Raw genomic sequence first — 17,625 nt, forward strand, 5'->3', positions numbered from 1 at the left:
ATTTATTTTAAACATTCTTTTCCTGAGCAAATGGAATCATTAGGACTTATGGTTCATTGCGGCTGCAATTAGCTATCCTTGCTCAATAGCCCCTGAGCAGACTGTATCGTGGATGCGTGCCTGAGGGGGAGAGTTATATCTGGATTGATTTTTAAATGTCCATTGTTCAGCCCACCATGGTTCCTGGTAGAATTAGCTTTGTCAAGCTTGCGCTGAATGCCTGAAATTATTATTGCCATCACCATGGCTCACAATTATTGTCACTGATGTCCTTGTCCACACAGGCCTGTGGAAGAGCTGAGTGTGAACTGGAAGAGAAATGGAGTGAGGGTCACCAGCGGGCTGCACAGCTTTGGGCGGCGCCTGACTATCAGCAACCCCACCTCCGCAGACACGGGCGCATACGTGTGCGAGGCCACGCTGCGCGGAAGCGCCTTTGAACCAGCCCGGGCGAAGGCCTTTCTCTCCATCATAGGTAAGGGTCGCCCAGTCAGTGCTGGTGTCAGCACCCTCACATAGGCTCCCTGGGGAAAACAGCAACACCTGCATTGCACCGACTTTATTTTTAACTCTGCAAGTGGAGATGGGTTGAGTTGATCATCCAAATGCATCCTGTTCTTCTGTTGCAGTATATAAATCTTTTAAGCCCACAGGGCTGGTGTTCTGAGTGCTCCCAGTCATAAAGCTGGGGAGTGGAGTGGTGAAGCCCTCATCGCGGGCAGCGCCTGTCTCCTCCAGCGTTTCCACTACCTTTCCTGTAACCCTACACCGGTCTTATGTCGGTGTTCGGAAATTGTTCTATGATGGTTGTGATTTTTGACCCAGAAGAAAGTTAAAAACTATTGGATGTTTTTAACTGAAAAATAAGAACAGAGAGGCTTCCTGAAAGTGGGCCAAGTATTGACCCTGAACCAAGGAGGAGGACGATATAAAATCAAGTGCCTTTGAGTTGCCTGGTTCTGAAGGCTGGAAAATAACAGGTCCAGGGACTGTGCTTTGCTCAGTGGCTAAGAAAATCCCAACTTTCTTATCAGATTAGGATACGATCACATCATGGTGTGAGGCAGGTGCCTGTATTCTCATTTCCCAGCTCCGGTCACACATCTGCTTCTCTGAAGAGCCTGTGATCACTGTCCCAGGGCACCAGGTTCCTAGGCGGTGGCTGCTGCCGCTGACAGCGCCCTGGATCCATGGCTGCAAGGCAGGATTCCTTCCTTGCCTCTTCCCTTTGGAAAAGGGGAACTGGGAAGCCCAAACAGGAGGTGGCCCTATGGAGAGCCGGAGCTCCTTCAGTCACGTCCTTGCACTTTGCCAGCTGGCAAAATAAGAAAGGAAACACATGCAGTTTCCTGCGAAATTAGTGTGAGTGTCAGGACTGCCCATGATAGGAAGTTTGCCCTGGGGTCATCACCATCCTTGAAGTCCCTGGGACCTGGCTCAGTGTCCCGACTAGGACCCTCCTAGCCACCGTGGGAACCGGCAGCACCCTGAAAGAAGTGTGCGAGGGCTGAAAGTGCTGGGCAGAGTGGACCTGGACTCACCAGCCCTTGTTGATTCTGCGCCGGGATCGGAGCTGGTGCCCCGGCGCCTCTCTCGACACACTCGCTCTCTACCTGTAAATATCACCTCCCTCTCTCTCTAAGACTTTTTCATCCTGGTTGATCTATAGCTCTGTGAGCACAGTACATTACAGACTGAACCGAAATTAAAATGTGTGATGTATAAATCTCGTGTAGGCAGTACTGTATTGTGTTACAACACTTTAAGGTAATGTAAGCAAGAAAAGAAATGTATCTCTCTGCAAACACAAAGGATTGTTTCTATCATAATTCCTCTTTAAAATATTTAAATCTACCATGGGAACTTGCGTCCATTTATGTCTGAATCCCAGAGTGGATTAGTTCCCTGTCCTCTGGAGCTGCCTTCTGTGTTCCGACTTTTAAAGGGACACGTACATACTTTACTTCTTCATGGCGTTTATTTAAATCCCCTTTTATTCGTAAGGATTTGCTGTGACAGGTAGGACTTGGTGGTGGAGAGCATGCCTCTGTCAACTCGGAAGCGTTGGGTGAGATGACGAGTCCTTGCCCAGCCACCGTGGAGGGATCGTCCGGAAGCATGACCAGTTTCACAGGGCTGCCACTGCAGAACTGTAAAAGAGCTGTCGCTATGAACATGCAGATGAAAGAGAGCAGAAGCAAATTGGCTCCCAATTACTTTTATTTCATCCTGATGAGACAAGACAGACGAGTCGCAGTTGTTTACTCCACCTGTCAACTTCCCCGCCTGTGGCTCAATCTCTGTGGTTTAAACACAGGCACAGAGCTCTCCTCCAGGCGGTGTCGTGGCGGCGGGAACCTGCCTGTCACCCCTCATTGCACGGTCGGTGGCTCCATGATCTGGCATCACCTGACCCGAGCCTTGTTGTGTTTGTTGTTTTGGTTTAATTTGGGAGACAGAGCTCGCATCTGCTGGTTCACTCCCCCAAATGTCCACAACAGCCAAGGCTGGGCCAGGGCTGGAGCCAAGAGCTTAGAATGCAACCCAGTTCTGCCGCCTGGGTGGCTGGAGACCAATCACGTGAGCTATCACGGCTGCCTCTGCGAGTCTCTGTTAGCAGGAAGCTGGAGTCAAGAGTCAGAGCCTGGAGAGGAGCCCAGGCACTCCAGGAGGGGCACAGGTGTCTCCGCCGGTGCCGTGACCGCCAGGCTCCCTGCTTGATCCACAGGTCCATCTTCTCCCAACCTCCCTTCCCACCCTTCAGCAAAGGCACCCCTGCCTCCGCCCTCCACACAGAACCTGACCTCGCCATGCCATTGCTCCATTCCTTGCATACTGAAGCTGCCTGTGCTCACCTTCCTCCCTCTCCTCCCTCCTCCCTCTCCTCCCTCTCCTCCCTCCTCCCTCTCCTCCCTCTCCTCCCTCTCCTCCCTCCTCCCTCTCCTCCCTCTCCTCCCTCCTCCCTCTCCTCCCTCTCCTCCCTCTCCTCCCTCTCCTCCCTCTCCTCCCTCTCCTCCCTCTCCTCCCTCTCCTCCCTCTCCTCCCACCTCCCTTTCCTTCTTGACCTGTTTTCCAGCCCTGGAGCTGACTGTGCCCCCTGGGGCAGGCAGGATGTGCTGGGGATTGCCGCCCCGGGAGCAGCCCTCAACTGACCTCTGATGGGAGCTGGTGGGTGAACCCCCAGGCTCCCTCACCCCTGTGGGTGGGGGCCCTGTGGCAGGGAGCTCTGGTCACCCACAGGTGTGTCAGCTGGATCATAGTGGTGTCAGCTGATGGTATTCCTGGCACCTCCCACATCAGCTGTTGGCATCAAACCCTGCCTCGAGTCCCGGGGAAGCCCACCCAGAACCCGAGTCTTGTCCGCTGGGGTCCCTGAGCAGCCCCTGTGCTTGGGATGAATGCCCTGCACCCCTGGTTCCACCCAGCCTGATTAGCCAGAGCTGTGTGTCCCTGGGGACCCCCAGTGTCACCTCTGCTACTCTACTGGCTGTGCGTCCACAGCATCGGGGACACCGGAGGGGCAGGGTCTGGGTTCCCGTTCTCACTGCACCTTTCCCAGCCTCTGCCTCTGACACCCTCAGATTCCACGTCCATAACACGGAGACAGTGTAGGTGATGGTGCCAGCCCATATTGTGAAGATTAAAGGAAGGGGTGCTCACTGCACCAGTGGGCACGGTGCCACTATGCCGTATGTCACTCTGCACTGGTGGTCTGCCAGCAGCCAGTAATTACACCCAGCTTTCCCCTGGGTGCCCCTGCAACCAGGGTGTGGCTCATAGTCCGTGGGTACTGTTCTTTCTTGGAGACAATCTGTGGTGTGCCTGTGCTGCATGCATTGCCCTCGGACCCATGGTTCTGCACGCTGTCTCCTCACCGCACAGTGCTGTGTCATTCCCGCTCATGCCCTCCCCCATAATCTGCATATCCTGGCACACCAGCTTTCTCACACCCACTCGGAAGGGCAGGAGTGTTAGAGCTGCCTCTGGGTGTCTCACATCTCATCACTCAGAAATCAAATACCTTCATTGTTACAGTAACAAATCTGTGTAGCTTCTCTCGGCTGATGCCAATACCATCGTTGAGAAATGATTCTGTGGTTATACCACAAGGTCTTGTAGAGGCTGCCTGCCTCACACCTGTCCATACTCGGCAGACTCTGCCTGCCTCCCGCCCACCCTCCTGTCTCCCTGCTATCCTCTCTTCCTTTGCTTCTACTGGGAATCTCTCTGCCCTCTCTCTCCTCCAGTCTCCTGCTTCCCACTGGACAGCGTTCTCTGCTCAGAGGCTCACATGATTAGCCTGGGCCCACTCGGCTAATCCAGGCCTCCTGTTTTGGGGTCTGTAACCTTAGTCACATTTGCAGGGTCCCCCCAGAGCATGCATACAGCTTCCAGGGGTTCCAGGGTGGACACAGGGGACCATTCTTCCCACCACTGTGGGCAAGGGCACCGATGTGGACAATGAGGGCAGCCAAGGGACACTGGGGGACCAGCTGCTCCGTGGGGTGGGCCTTCAGGAGGAGAGGGAGTCAGACGGGGCCGTCTTTGGCCTTTGCTGTGATCCTTATTCACAAAAAGCCCTGAGACTCAGAGCCATGAACCCACACCACAGACAGGCGAGCACACGGGGCCCTTGGTGTGCAGGGGCCATCCCCACCCTGGCTGCCCCCATTGCCAGAGCTCACACTGTCACCCTGGGATTCTGGAGAGGGGGCTTTGATAGAGACCCTGGATTTCAGGGCCACCTGGGAGGGACCCCCACCTCCAGTTCTGAGCCTGTGTGGGTCCTGAGGCTGATTAGCCTGTGCTGCCCTTAACAGTGCGGGTTCACTCAGCACATGAGAACCTTTGCGTGACGTCTTCATATTGTTTCAAAGGAGATCAAAGCATTCGTTTCCATCCCCACTTTGATCGGCTGCGGTTGTGATCAATTTTTAAAAGCCCAGTGTGGGCCGTGCACCCTTCCAGAAAGAGCTGTTCCTGATGCACTAAGACGCGCACTCACCCTCTTGCCCTTGGAAGGTCAAGCGTTCTACAGAGGCTATGCCAGGACTCCTAGCTCCCAGTGGACACATGTCAGCTCAGTCCTTCCATGGCTAGGCTGCCCCGTGTTTGCCTCACTTCTGTGCCTTGTCGCAGACTAGCTGTGACAGCTGTAGCTGGGGATGGGGAACGCACCCGAGCACATGTTGCATAGGGAGATGTGAGGGGTCAGCGGCGAGAGGAGCTACAGCCTATAAAGCAGGGAAAGGAACAAAGTGAGGACCAGAAGCTGCACGGCCGTCAGGGCCTCGAGGGCTTCGGCAGCTGCTCTGCTGGCCAGACACGGCACGGGCTGGCAGCATCAGCAACAAGCATCGTGCTCTGCCTGCCCCCTCGGGCCTGCCTGGCACTGCAAGCTGCTGCCCCAGGCCCAGTGTGTGCAGGCCGTGCAACAGAGAGTGCCCAGCCCCTGTGGTAGCTGACTGCAGAGGTAACAGTGACAGGGCTCAGAGAGGTGTGGCCTTGGCCAGCTCCCAGCCCCAGAGCCAGCTTAGGATCGCTGTGTGGACTACTGTTGTGTCTGGTCCTTGCTTGCCCCCCCCCCCCCCCAGAGCCTTGGAGGCTGCAGGACATTGTCTTGGACAGCAGCCATGGGCAGTGCTGTGGGGAGGTCAGTGTGGAGTGCAGGATGAGTCTCGAGGAGTTATACTTAGTGTAAAAGCCAACTCCCAAGATTAAATTCGGTGCAGTCCCATCTATGCAGTGCTCCTGAGGTGACAGACTTGCAGAAAGAGAAAAAACTGGTGGTTGCCGTGAACCGGGCTTGGGGGCTTGGGCTGAGCACTGTTACCGAAGCATGGTGTCCTCCGGGTGGCCATTCTGTATCTGATGTGGTGGTGGTGGTGGTGCAGGAACCCACACATGAGGTAGTGTTGTATAGAGCTGCTCTCCCACATACCCGTACACTTGGGCACAAGCCACACTGGGCACATCTGATCATGTCAGTGTCGACATCCTGGTCGTGCTGTTGTGCCATAGTTTTGCAAGTTGTTACCCCTGAATAAAAGAGAAGAGGTTTCTGCAGTTATGTAAAAGCCAAACTAAATCATAAGCAAATGATGATTTTAAAAAAGGCAATGTTAAAAAAAGAATCAATCATAAGTACATGGTGACTTTCCCCTAATTTATTTCCTTTTCCCCTCACGTCCCTTCCCTCAGACCCTGATGGTGGACATCGACTCTAGCATGCTCTGATGAATGTGGGACCTGACCAGCCGAGCCACTGAGTGGTTAGACTGTAAATAACGCTGCTCTCATGGCTACTGACTAAGCAGACGTGACTGAGTGCAGGCGTGCCTGTGTGTGCGTGAAGGCCCGGTGGGCAGGAGGCGGCACTGGGCCTCTGCGGGTCCCTCTAGGCTGGAATATGTGCACGCAAAACAGAGTAGGGGTTCTGCTTCCAGATAGGGAACGTGGAGCCGTCCCCAGGCAGGTTAGTGCCCAATTCCTGCCTGACTGCATTCCCGGAAACTCACGGCCTTTACTGGTGGGCCATTTTTTTTTTTTAAAGATTTACTTATTTGAAAGGCAGAGTTAAGTGGAAGGAACACACACACACACACACACAGAGATCTTCCATCTGCTGGTTCACTTCCCAAATGGCTGCAACAGCCAGGGCTGGGCCAGGCTGAAGCCAGGAGCTCCATCCAGGTCTCTCACTATGTGGGTGTCAGAGATCCAAGCGCTTGGGCCATCTTGTGCTGCTTTCTCAGGAACATTGGCAGGGAGCAGGATTGGAAATGGAGCTGCTAAGACTTGAACCAGAACCCATAAGAGATGTCGGTACCAAAGGCGCAGGCGTGGGCTTAACCACTGAGTTACAAAGGGCCCCTCCTGGTCATTTATTTGAAATGCTAAGTTTTTGTTTATCTTTTGCCTCTTTTAGGTTCCATCCTGTTTTAAAGACAGTCAGTGTGGGAGCCAGGCCAGGCTGTGGTTCTCATACCCCACACCCTTACAATGGAAGGCAGTTCCCAAAAGTTAATTATCACCAGGAAAGTGTAGACAGCAGCTTTTTGTTATCAGGGTAATGAAATCACTATCGCCTTAATACTGCACACACTTTGCCGTGCCTCTGTTGGATTTCTGCTGAATGAACTGAGAAAAATATTGCAATGTGCTCTCCAAGGAAATTCACTGTTTAATATAAGCCCTGTTTTTTTGTTGAACAGATGAGTGGAGTATCTAGAGACACCGGAGAGTTTCCTCCATGGCTAAAGACAGATTAGAGGCCCTCCTTTTTTGCTTCTTTGCTATTGTTTTGTGGTCAGTTGAAGTATTAAGTCTGTATTTTGGAGAACGGCTAAGACTTGAAAACAATATGTCACTGGGCCACACCGCTCCTGGGCCTGGGCCTGGTGCTTTGCCGTGCCACCTTCTTTGACGTGCTTCGTGATGTGTTGGTGTTTGGTTTAGATGCTGAAGCAAACCAGCCTATAAAATACTGTGCTGTAAATATAAACCTTTATGAACCTCTGGGGATAGCCCTTCTAAAATGTGAATTAAGATATTCCATGATTCACACCCATAAACTGAAAAGTAGCCATCGGCCTAAGTAGTAATTTGCTTTCTGAACCTTTAGCTTATAAATTGCTGCTGGCCTCTGCTCAGCAGATCCAGGGTGTGTGCGTATGATGGTAACAAATGATGAAGTTTATAAAAATAACTTTCAGGAGGAGCGCGGATGAGCTGAGGCTGTTGTGGTCTTTGACGTATCCTCCTGCTCAGGGGCTTGTTTTTTTTTCATTATTATTTTCTTCTTCCTGCAGAGCCACCGTATTTCACTGCTGAGCCTGAAAGTCGGATTTTAGTTGAAGTGGAAGAGACTGTGGACATCGTGTGTCGAGCCATGGGTGAGTGTGGCCCCAATCGGAAGTGGAGCATGACAGTGGCCATTTTGCAGGGCAGGGTTTGCACCATTCTAGGGAGACCGGGAGCTGATGGCTGAGAACAGCTTTGGGTGGAGGACAGGTGACCTGGGGCACCTGACCTCGCTGAGCGCTAGCCTTCTCGTCTGCTGAACAGTGATAATATTTGCCCAAAGGAGAGCTTAATACACTCCATGCCACATAGAGAAGGGCGCTCCCTCAGGCTGTCATCCCACAAGCATCGCTCCCCAAGCTCAGGGAGGAAATTCACTCTGACCCACGAGCTCATGGGGACTGGGGACCAGAGCCTCTCTGGGGCAGAAGGGAGACTCCTGCACTTCCTCTCTAGCTCTGGGTCAGCTTTCCTGTTATCAGGTAACCCCACCCCTCCTGCCCCATGCCTGATCCTGTCATCTGCCAGCAGCTGCCCAGTGATTACACAGAGGCCCCTGCCTAGAGACAGGAGGGTCAGTGCCACCTCACTCACCAAACCTGTGCACTGGCAGCTGCTGGCAGGGATCACTGTTCTTCCAACCTGGTCATCTTAAGGGTGGGTGTTTTCTTCTCCCTGCTAAGTGTTTGGAGGTGAGGATTACAGTTTTGTGCATCTTCCAAACAGTTCCATGCAGACATTGTGGTCTGACAATACACACAGAAACCAAGCCTGAGCAAGCAAGGTTAAGTAACTGGGTCAGGGCGAAGAGCCACGAAGATGCAGTGAGGTTCTGCTGTAAATCATCACCCGCTTCTGGCAGTGGGAGCTGCTCATTAAACACTTGGCAAGTGCAGCTGGGTCTTAGGGGACTGGACCCAGACCCGACCCATCTGCTGCCAAAACATCTGCTCCTGGGGGGCCCCAGGGCTTCCCCCGGGAGCTGAGGACCGGGCTCACAACAGGTAGTGCTATCAAGGGTGTCCTTTTCTTTCCTTTCCGAAAGAGAGCAGAGTGTCTGAACACTGAACAGTGCTGATGGGAAGGCAGAGGGGAGCCCTGGCTGGTCCCTGCCTGGGCGTCGAGTGGCCGTTGCTTCTGCCTTGAGCGGTTCCGGCCCTCACTCCTGGCCACTCGCCATGGCCGCCTCTCCAGGTCTGCCTGCTTGCCTTCCGCCTCCACTCTAGATCTGCTCACGCAGCCGCTGGAAGGGGCAGGGGAGAGGAACAGGGTTGTGAAATGGGAAGATGGTGCTGACTGTGGCTTCATTGTTCTTTTTCTTGCATAAACACCAGCTTCTTAAGGCCAGCCGCTCTGAATAGGAGCCCGTAAAAAACCTGGAGTGCTTACATTTTAGGAATGAGAAAAAGCGGTGCTGCAGGGGCTAAGATTTCTGTTTCTGACATTAAATTGCCCCGAAATAGAAACTCTCCCAGTTCCCTCGGCACTAACAAGTATTTTCCCATAAATTACAATCTTAAACTCTCCCTAAGCCAAGAGAATGCTTTTTTTTTTTTTTAGCATGTTTTCTACAGGGTAAACTGCTTGTTAAGTATACACTGTATTAATTGAACAGCTTTTCAACATTGCATTGCTATCTTGTAATTTACCACTTTCTTTTAATTTTGACAGTGAAACTATCGCAGCATGTGAGGTGGATTTTCTTTATGAAAGCTATATCATGTAATTGCCATTATGAGATCTTGCTTGAATTGGTTATACTTTTATCTTGAAATGGATTTTTTTTAAATTTCCTGATTTAATGAAAAGTGACAGGAACCATAATTAAGGCAAAGAACAGAATCTGGGAATACATTATGTTGAAATATTCCGTGACATTAACTTTATTTATTATAGCAGACATCTTACACCTACCTACATCACCTCTCAAATCAAGGGATTTTAATGTGCTTCCCACAAATCATAGCAAGATGTTTTTTTTTAATTTAAATCCATTTTATATTTAGAAAAATTGAGGTACAGAAACTTCTGAGATATCAGACTGTGTCCAGATGTCTCCTCATGTTTCCCACAGGCCTGCAACAGACATGTGTGCATGCCCACTGTGGTTTTGGACTTGGTTGTCTTGTATGCTTTGGCCTGATTCTACACAGAGCCTCCCTGTCAGCTACCCTTCAGGAAGGGCCAGGGCCAAGTTCTAAGGAAGAGACTCCCACAAACAGAACCTGGTGTTTCGCGGCGGGCTTGGCGAGCAGGGTGGTGGCGTTCACCACTCTCATTCATTCACTCCCAGCGCCGTGCAGGGGACCGGCAACAGGGGTGCACACACCGTCAGGCTGAGAACAGTCCCTCTCATTTACCGTCAAGTTCTGTCCCTGGTAGACTTCTCTTGTGTCCACTGCATTCACCCTCATTCCAGGTGTACGGGCTTGTTGGTCAGCTCCAGCCTCCTTGACTGCAGGCCTTGTTCGACAAGGGAGGGCCGGTCAGGAGTGGGCTGGGCACCAAGCCTCAGCCTGGCCCTCCTGTGCCCAGGCGCTAACTCTTTACCATGTGCTCGACTCACTCCACTGTCGGGCTCCCAGATGGGCCCATCCTGCCACCACCCCTCAAGTCACCTGTTCTCGCATGTTCTTATGGAATGAGGCAGTTTCTCCCACATCCATAACTTCATGCCCCTATGTCTTCTCACCTTTAAACAAGTGCATCTCCCATTTCTTAGCCTAATGAACCACTCCTGGACACCGTGAGACTTTTGTTAAGGTCAGCATATCAACCTCTTCACTGGAGGCTGTTCAGAGATATTGTTGATTGTGTAATGAATAGTGATACTATTCATTAGTGTTTATGGATACTCATATTTTAATTTTTACTTTTTTATGTATTTGAGAAGCAGAGAATTAGAGAGAAATCTCCTATATAATGGTTTACTCCCCTAGTGCCCACAGTGGCCAGGGCTGGGCCAGGCTAAAGGCAGGAGCCAGGAACTCCGTCTGGGTCTCCTCTGTGGATGACAGGAACCTAACTGCCTCTCAAGATGTGTACCAGGAAGCCAGACTCGGGGCTGGAACCGGGGCTCTAGCCCAGACACTGCCATGGTATATGGGAATCCCAGGCAGCAGCTTAACTACAGTGCAAACCCCATCTCCACATAAACGTGCCTAATCCTCACAGCCTTTAAAGCAGTGAGTATTACAGCCTCACCCATCTGTGAGGAGCAGAGGCACAGAGACAGGGAAAGTATTGCACAATTATGCAGGCAGCCAGGGCAGACCTGGGATCTGGCCTGTAGCCTGCCCTCTGCCCTCCCGACCTGCATCTGTGCCTGCCACGCAGTGAAGAGTCGGGCACCGTGGGCCAGCAGAGACCATCTCCGTCCAGGCCACGGGGTGAGCCCAGAGGTGTCCAGACTTTGGATCTGGAGGCCGCTGCTGCTCAATCTGAGATGAGAAAAATAACTCCTAAATGATGAGAAGGTGGCTGTGAAAATCTCGCCGTGCTAGCCTTGGAAACAGTGTGCTCACACCTTCCGTGAGGAATCCCTGGAATTTGCATATTCAGAATGCCTATTCGTGTCCACTCCTACACAGGGGTCCCTCTTCCCACCCTCCAGTGGTACAAGGATGCCGTTTCCATTGGCAAGCTCCAGAACCCTCGCTACAAGGTGCTCGCCAGTGGCGGCCTGCGCATCCAGAAGCTGCGCCCGGAGGACTCCGGAATCTTCCAGTGCTTTGCCAGCAACGAGGGAGGGGAAATCCAGACGCACACTTACCTGGCCGTAACCAGTGAGTACCGCCTGTCGGCGTGGACCGGACTGCAGCCCCGAGCCTCCCGCATGTTGAGCCACATCACACACACACACACACAGACAGAGAGAGAGAGAGAGAGAGAGAGAGAAAACAGTGGTGTCTGTGCAGCCCCTGAGCTGGGCGGACAGGAGATGTGGCCACAGCGGGAGGGCTGGTCAGGAACACACCCCAGGCACACCTCTCCTCCTTGGGGGTCCCTTGAGTGGTGGAGACATCAAGTGCTCCCAGTCCTTGCCACCTGTGGGCTTCTCACGGGAGTCCTGATTTCTCCAGCACTGAGCACTCCTCTTTGTTGGGAAGAAGTAGAAAAAAGTGCTCAGTGTTCTGGACAGAATTGGAAGGACTGTTGAGTGAATAGCTTGCTCCTAATCTTTTTCTTTTGATCTTTTTTCCATTTTTTTATATTCTTTCTCTATTTTAGTTTTATTGCACAATTACAGTTCTTTTGTGAGTTTTTTTATTATCCCATTAACAGAAATACGTTCGTACTCTGTCTTTAAAAAGTAAAGGTAAAGGTTTTCATTGTATCCGTGGGTTTTCCTTTTAATCTCCCGTACTTGTAATATTGTTCTTCTAAAATGAAGTGGAATTTAGTGATTATGGAATTATACCTTTCATGTGTACCCTGTTGAAAGCAAAATGCCAGTGCTCTGAGGTGTGAGAGCCACTTGAGGCGGCAAATCAGCGCCGGTGTGTAGACGGCCAGGGCTCTTGTGGAGGGGTGGATGGGGGATTTAAAAGCTCATACGTGGGCCGGCGCTGCGGCTCAATAGGCTAATCCTCCACCTTGCGGCGCCGGCACACCAGGTTCTAGTCCCGGTCGGGGCGCCGGATTCTGTCCCAGTTGCCCCTCTTCCAGGCCAGCTCTCTGCTGTGGCCAGGGAAGTGCAGTGGAGGATGGCCCAGGTGCTTGGGCCCTGCACCCCATGGGAGAGCAGGAGAAGCACCTGGCTCCTGGCTTCAGATCAGCGCGATGCACCGGCCGCAGCGCGCGGCGGCCATTGGAGGGTGAACCAACGGCAAAAGAAAGACCTTTCTCTCTGTGTCTCTCTCTCACTGTCCACTCTGCCTGTCAAAAAATTTTTTAAAAAATGCTCATACGTGTGTTGGTGGACTGTTGGTCGCTTTCTTAACCTGTTCAGGGGAGTCAAATCTCCCCCAGTTTCGAGCACTGAGAGCCAGTATTCCTTCAACCATTGCAGTAACATCAGCCACTTAAGCCAGAAACTGGGTCTGGATCAGTTAGAATTATTTAAAGCTTGCCTTACAGTCGGGGCCAGGGAGTGCTGGGCCTGGGACTGGCCAGCCTCGTCTATGCAGGGCTTGAGGGCACACGTTCTGGGCTTCAAGGGACTCGGTCACTGTCACAACTTCTCAGCTTGGCCGTCGCGGAGTGAAGCCGCCTGGCAGCTCCACAGCCAGTGGGAGGCGCTGTGCCCCAGTAAAATTTTACCGTGTTTGTAATGTCTTGTTATTTTACAATGTTATCGGGAAAGAGAAAGCTCCTGTTTGTTTATTCACTCCCCCGATGTTTGCAGTGGCCTGGCTGGGCTGGTGCAAAGCCAGGAGCTGGGATCTCAGTTGGGGGTCTCCCACATGGGTGAATGGGACTCAACCATTTGAGCTATCACTGGTACTTCCCAAAGTTTGCATTATCAGGAAGCTGCAGCCTGGAGCCAGAGCTGGGAATCGAATCCAGCCACTCTGCTGTGGGAAACAGATGTCCCAACTGATGGGCCAGACACCCACTCCCAGTGAAGCTTTCTTTGCATGCGAGGGCTGCAGGCTGCAGATGGCCAACAGGCTGAAGTCTGCCCCAGTGAGAGACCCGGCATTAGAAGATAAGCTGGCCCAGGTGTTTCACTGACTCTCCTTCCACCTGGACCTGCCCATCTACCGGGACAGCTCTGTGGCCGGCAAGTGGGGAGTTAGTACGGCGCACCACTTAGACTGGTGCCGCAGCAGATGCTAACTGAACAGTGCATCCGTCATCACTACGGTGCTACCGTCCGCTGTAGAAGTGAAGGATTTTCCTAGCGTGAGTTTCTTTTTCAAATGAAGATATCTTTAATGCAAGGAACATGCATGTTTAACAATGGATATCCATTTGTTTGGCAAATGGCTACTGAGTCTTTGGTCAGGCCCCCTGGGTTAGGCCTTGGGACCACAGGCGAGGGTCCCTTGTGTCCAGGACAGAGGCCTGAGCAGGGGAGGAAGACAGTGCAGGGGTGAAGCACAAGGCAGGGGGCGCTGCAGAGAGACAGGACGGGGGAGGTGGCAGAGTGACCAGGGACTCTGCTTAGATGGGCGATTGGAGAGCCACTCTCTAACTGAAGGTAAGAAGGAGCTGTTCGAACAAAAGCGTGGGCGCGTGCTTGTGGCGGAGCGTGCCAGGGACTGCTCAGGTGCCTTGGAGGGAACCAGCTGGGTGCATGCAAGTGAAGGGAGGCAGGGAGGACAGAGCCTGATGATGGGCAAGGTGGCCCTGGTAGGAAGCAGATCGGAGGGATTTATGGGCGCTAAGAGCTGGGGAGGGGTGGGGAACCAGGGGGGGCCTTGAACTGGGAAGGTCCTGAAGCATCGTAGCTTTGCCTGGGCAAAGCTGGGTGAAGCCTGGATGGGGAGAAAAACACAGAAGCACCGAGACCAGCTAGGGACGCCCGTGTCATCCAGGCAAGACCTGGGACTCGGGTGGCCTCACATGAGGGGCAGAGAGACCATGAGCTCAGCAGGTGCGTCAGAGGCCGTCCGAGGCCTTCCCACCAGGTGTGCAAGAGGGGCCAGCAGTGCTGCTGTCTCCACTTTTCCCCCTGGGGGCATCATGACAGGGGCTCCTTGTCGACACTGTGTCGGGATTGCTGTTGTAATGGTTATCAGAGCAGCACAGTCGGGTGATTTCTCACCGGCACCATGGGAACAACTCCCTCCTTCATGCTGCTGGAGGCCCCCGCAGCTCCCAGTGAACAAGGAGAAATCTAACCCCGGGCTCAGGATGCCTCTCCAAAAGGGGCCCTAACTGTTTTATGTTTCAGAACAAATCCAGGAAAGGGTCTTCATGAGAAGAACACGTTGTGTTTAAAAATGAGCCCTTTCAAATTTAAAGGACCAAAGCAGCTTGTTGGTTTTACCGAAGTGAATGCCCCTCCTCTCTCCAACACATTCACCTAGACTGTTCTTCCTTGGCCTGACCTTTCTCACCTGTGTGTCCATCATGTCAAGAATATTTTCTCTTCCAGTCGTTCCCAGGAGATGAGTAGCAGGCAGTCACAGTCACCCCGGAAGGGTGGCCCTTATCCCCGCAGTGGATCTCATTAGACGCGCACGGACCCTGCCACACACACAGCTGATGTGAGCGTCTTCAGGGGCTGATGGGATGAACATTTCACCATCTAACTCCTCTCCCCAGATATTGCTCCTGCGTTCACCCAGCGTCCAGTGGACACCACCGTCACTGACGGGATGACAGCGATTCTACGGTGTGAGGTGTCTGGGGCCCCCAAACCCGCCATCACGTGGAAGAGGGGTAAGGAGCAACCCGTTTTCACTGCTGTGGCCAGTGCAGAAAACAAATGGGTCGGCCAGTGGTTGGGTTTTATTATTCTGACTCTCGTTCATTTGTTCCCTCAATAAAGATTTATTGGATGCCTACGGTGCTAGATGTTGGGGTACAGGGTGAATGGGACAGACAAGACCCCAGACTTCTAGAAAAGACAGTAGTTTTTAAAAAAGAAAATAATAATTGTGCAAGTGTCACTGTCTTCTAACTCAAACCTTTGTGGAATTCCTCTGGCCTCCTGGGGCTCCTCAAAGTGCTAAGGACTGGGTTTGAAGTAACTCTGGTAGGATTTTCCCGTTTGTGAAAGCAAGGAGTCAGTCTTTCCTTACAGTATTCACAATGAAGAATTGTGTCCGTTCATTAAAAAAAAATGGCGCATTTGCATTTTATTTGAAGGGCAGTGAAACACAGGAGATATTCCATCCAGTGGTTCACTCCACAAATGCCTGCAACAGCTGGGGCTAGGCCAGGCCCAGGCCAGGATCCTGGAACTCAACCTGGGTCTCCCGTGTGAGTGGCAGGGAGCCAGCGACTTAGGCCACCACCGGCTGCCTCCCAGGGTTCACGTTAGCAGGAAGCTGGATCAGAGCAGAGACGGGACTTGGACCAGCGCATTCCAGTACGGAGTGCAGGAGTCCCAAGCCGAGGCTTGGCTGCTGTGCCAAAGGCCTGCTCCTCCGGTTTTTTGTTTTTTTTTTAATTCATTTTAATTTTTTTTTTAAAGGAAGAAAGATTCTCTTAGCACAGCATTCTTTTCCAACCTCCCTGCTTTAATACGTGAAGCTTAGCTCCAGCTGTGGTATCCATCCCAGGAAGAGCAGTGCCACCGCACAGGCTGTTCCGTGGTTCCACAGCCCCTTCGGCAGACCAGTCATTCACGCCCTTCAGTGCCGGCGCACAGAGCCCGTCCGTCATGGGTGTGTGCCCACTGGTGTAGATTCACCTACATTAACGAATGGTGCTGGAACTCCAGAAGTCCTGCCTGTTCCATGCTGCCAGCAAACCATGTGATACCCCCTCAGGTCTCAGAGGTGTAGTTCCTGTGCTCAGACAGTCTGTAGCAAGGATCGGGGAACTACTGGTCAGTAAGAGGGTAGGCTTTTGTTTTATATCCTTTTCTGATTTGACCATAGTAGTAACTTTATATAGAAAACTTTCATATGCACATAAATATAAAGAAACCGAAGAGCCAGTCATCCAGAGATAATAATCCCAAATGTGGACCATAATTTAGTCAACCAAATTTCTCATTATTGAGCAATTAAGATGTTCTTAGTCTTCACTATTCTAAATAATGCAAAAGGAAACTGATTTGGTTATTTTTGTGCATTTTTTTTTTTTTTTTGCTTTATTCTGGTTATTTTCTTAGATTGTTCTGGTGGTGGCCGTCTAGCCACTGCCTCCTTTTCTTTCGCGGTGTGACTCTGACACCCCCGCTTCCTCTGCTCTTCTCAGGAAGCCGCATCCTGGCCAGCGGCTCCGTCCGGATCCCCAGGTTCATGCTGCTTGAGTCTGGGGGCCTGCAGATAGCCCCTGTCTTCACCCACGACGCTGGCAACTACACCTGCTATGCCGCCAACACAGAGGGGTCCCTGCACGCGTGTGCGGCGCTCACCGTGTGGAGTAAGGCCCCAGCCTGCATGAACCTCCTGCTAATCATGCTGTAATCACCGTGTCATGCGCGCAGAGGGGATGTCAATATGCCCTTGGACTTTATCATTTAATCAAAGCAGAATGATTATTCTTACAACTAATTTATAGAAATCTGTTGAGTAATTAATTTTTCAGCTTCTAAAAGCATAATTAGAAAATGTATTCGAAGATTTAATGGGGACATTTCAGGAGAGATAAAAGATTGATTTTTAAGTCAGAGTAGAGATATTATACTAAACTAGTTCAAATAATTGAATTAATGTGTTGGTTAATTTTAGAAGTTTTATATGAAAACTGAATTAAAAATAAAAATACAAAAGTGCTTTATATATTATTATGACCAACCAAAACATGTCTAGTATCTTAAATATGGATGTTTCTTATATATTAGGAATGAACTGAAAGAAAAAAATCCGTATTTTCTCTCAGCTTTTGCCATTATAATTTTGTCTGGAATACAGGTTTCCGAAATGCAAAATAAATTGTTTCCAGAAACATAAGGATTGGAGTACGAAAAACCCACTCCACTTTTTTTTGTTAATTTCAATGATACTTTTCCTTTTTCTTCATTCAAATCTATATTATTAAAAATGGTTCAAAACAGTTAAAAGACTATGCTAACCAATTTTCATAAAGCTGCCGAGAAGACAAATTTTAACTTACTAATAATTTGTTAAAATGCTATCCTTAGAGAAGAACTAAATCATTTGCTTTATTTCTTATTTATTTAGCATTTTTATCGTATGGTTGGTGTCTGCGTTGATAAATGACCCTTTCTAACTTATTAGGTGTTCTAAAAATACC

At 51.1% G+C, this 17,625-nt stretch overlaps 1 protein-coding gene across 2 annotated transcripts in view; it reads left to right on the top strand.

Annotated features, from left to right (window-relative positions):
* The window catches only part of SDK1 (sidekick cell adhesion molecule 1), a 982,790-nt gene that overhangs the window by 732,357 nt on the left and 232,808 nt on the right, over positions 1 to 17,625 (top strand). For both annotated transcript variants that reach the window (XM_070064289.2, XM_070064294.2), the window contains exons 7-11: positions 285 to 475; positions 7,812 to 7,895; positions 11,394 to 11,588; positions 15,019 to 15,135; positions 16,624 to 16,791. In XM_070064289.2, coding sequence (XP_069920390.2) covers positions 285 to 475; positions 7,812 to 7,895; positions 11,394 to 11,588; positions 15,019 to 15,135; positions 16,624 to 16,791 — 755 coding nt within the window. The remainder of the gene's footprint in view (positions 1 to 284; positions 476 to 7,811; positions 7,896 to 11,393; positions 11,589 to 15,018; positions 15,136 to 16,623; positions 16,792 to 17,625) is intronic.

This window comes from Oryctolagus cuniculus, chromosome 19 (genome assembly GCF_051225735.1).
Source record: "Oryctolagus cuniculus isolate XC-2025 breed Fujian yellow rabbit chromosome 19, ASM5122573v1, whole genome shotgun sequence".
NCBI classification, from domain to species: Eukaryota; Metazoa; Chordata; class Mammalia; order Lagomorpha; family Leporidae; genus Oryctolagus; species Oryctolagus cuniculus.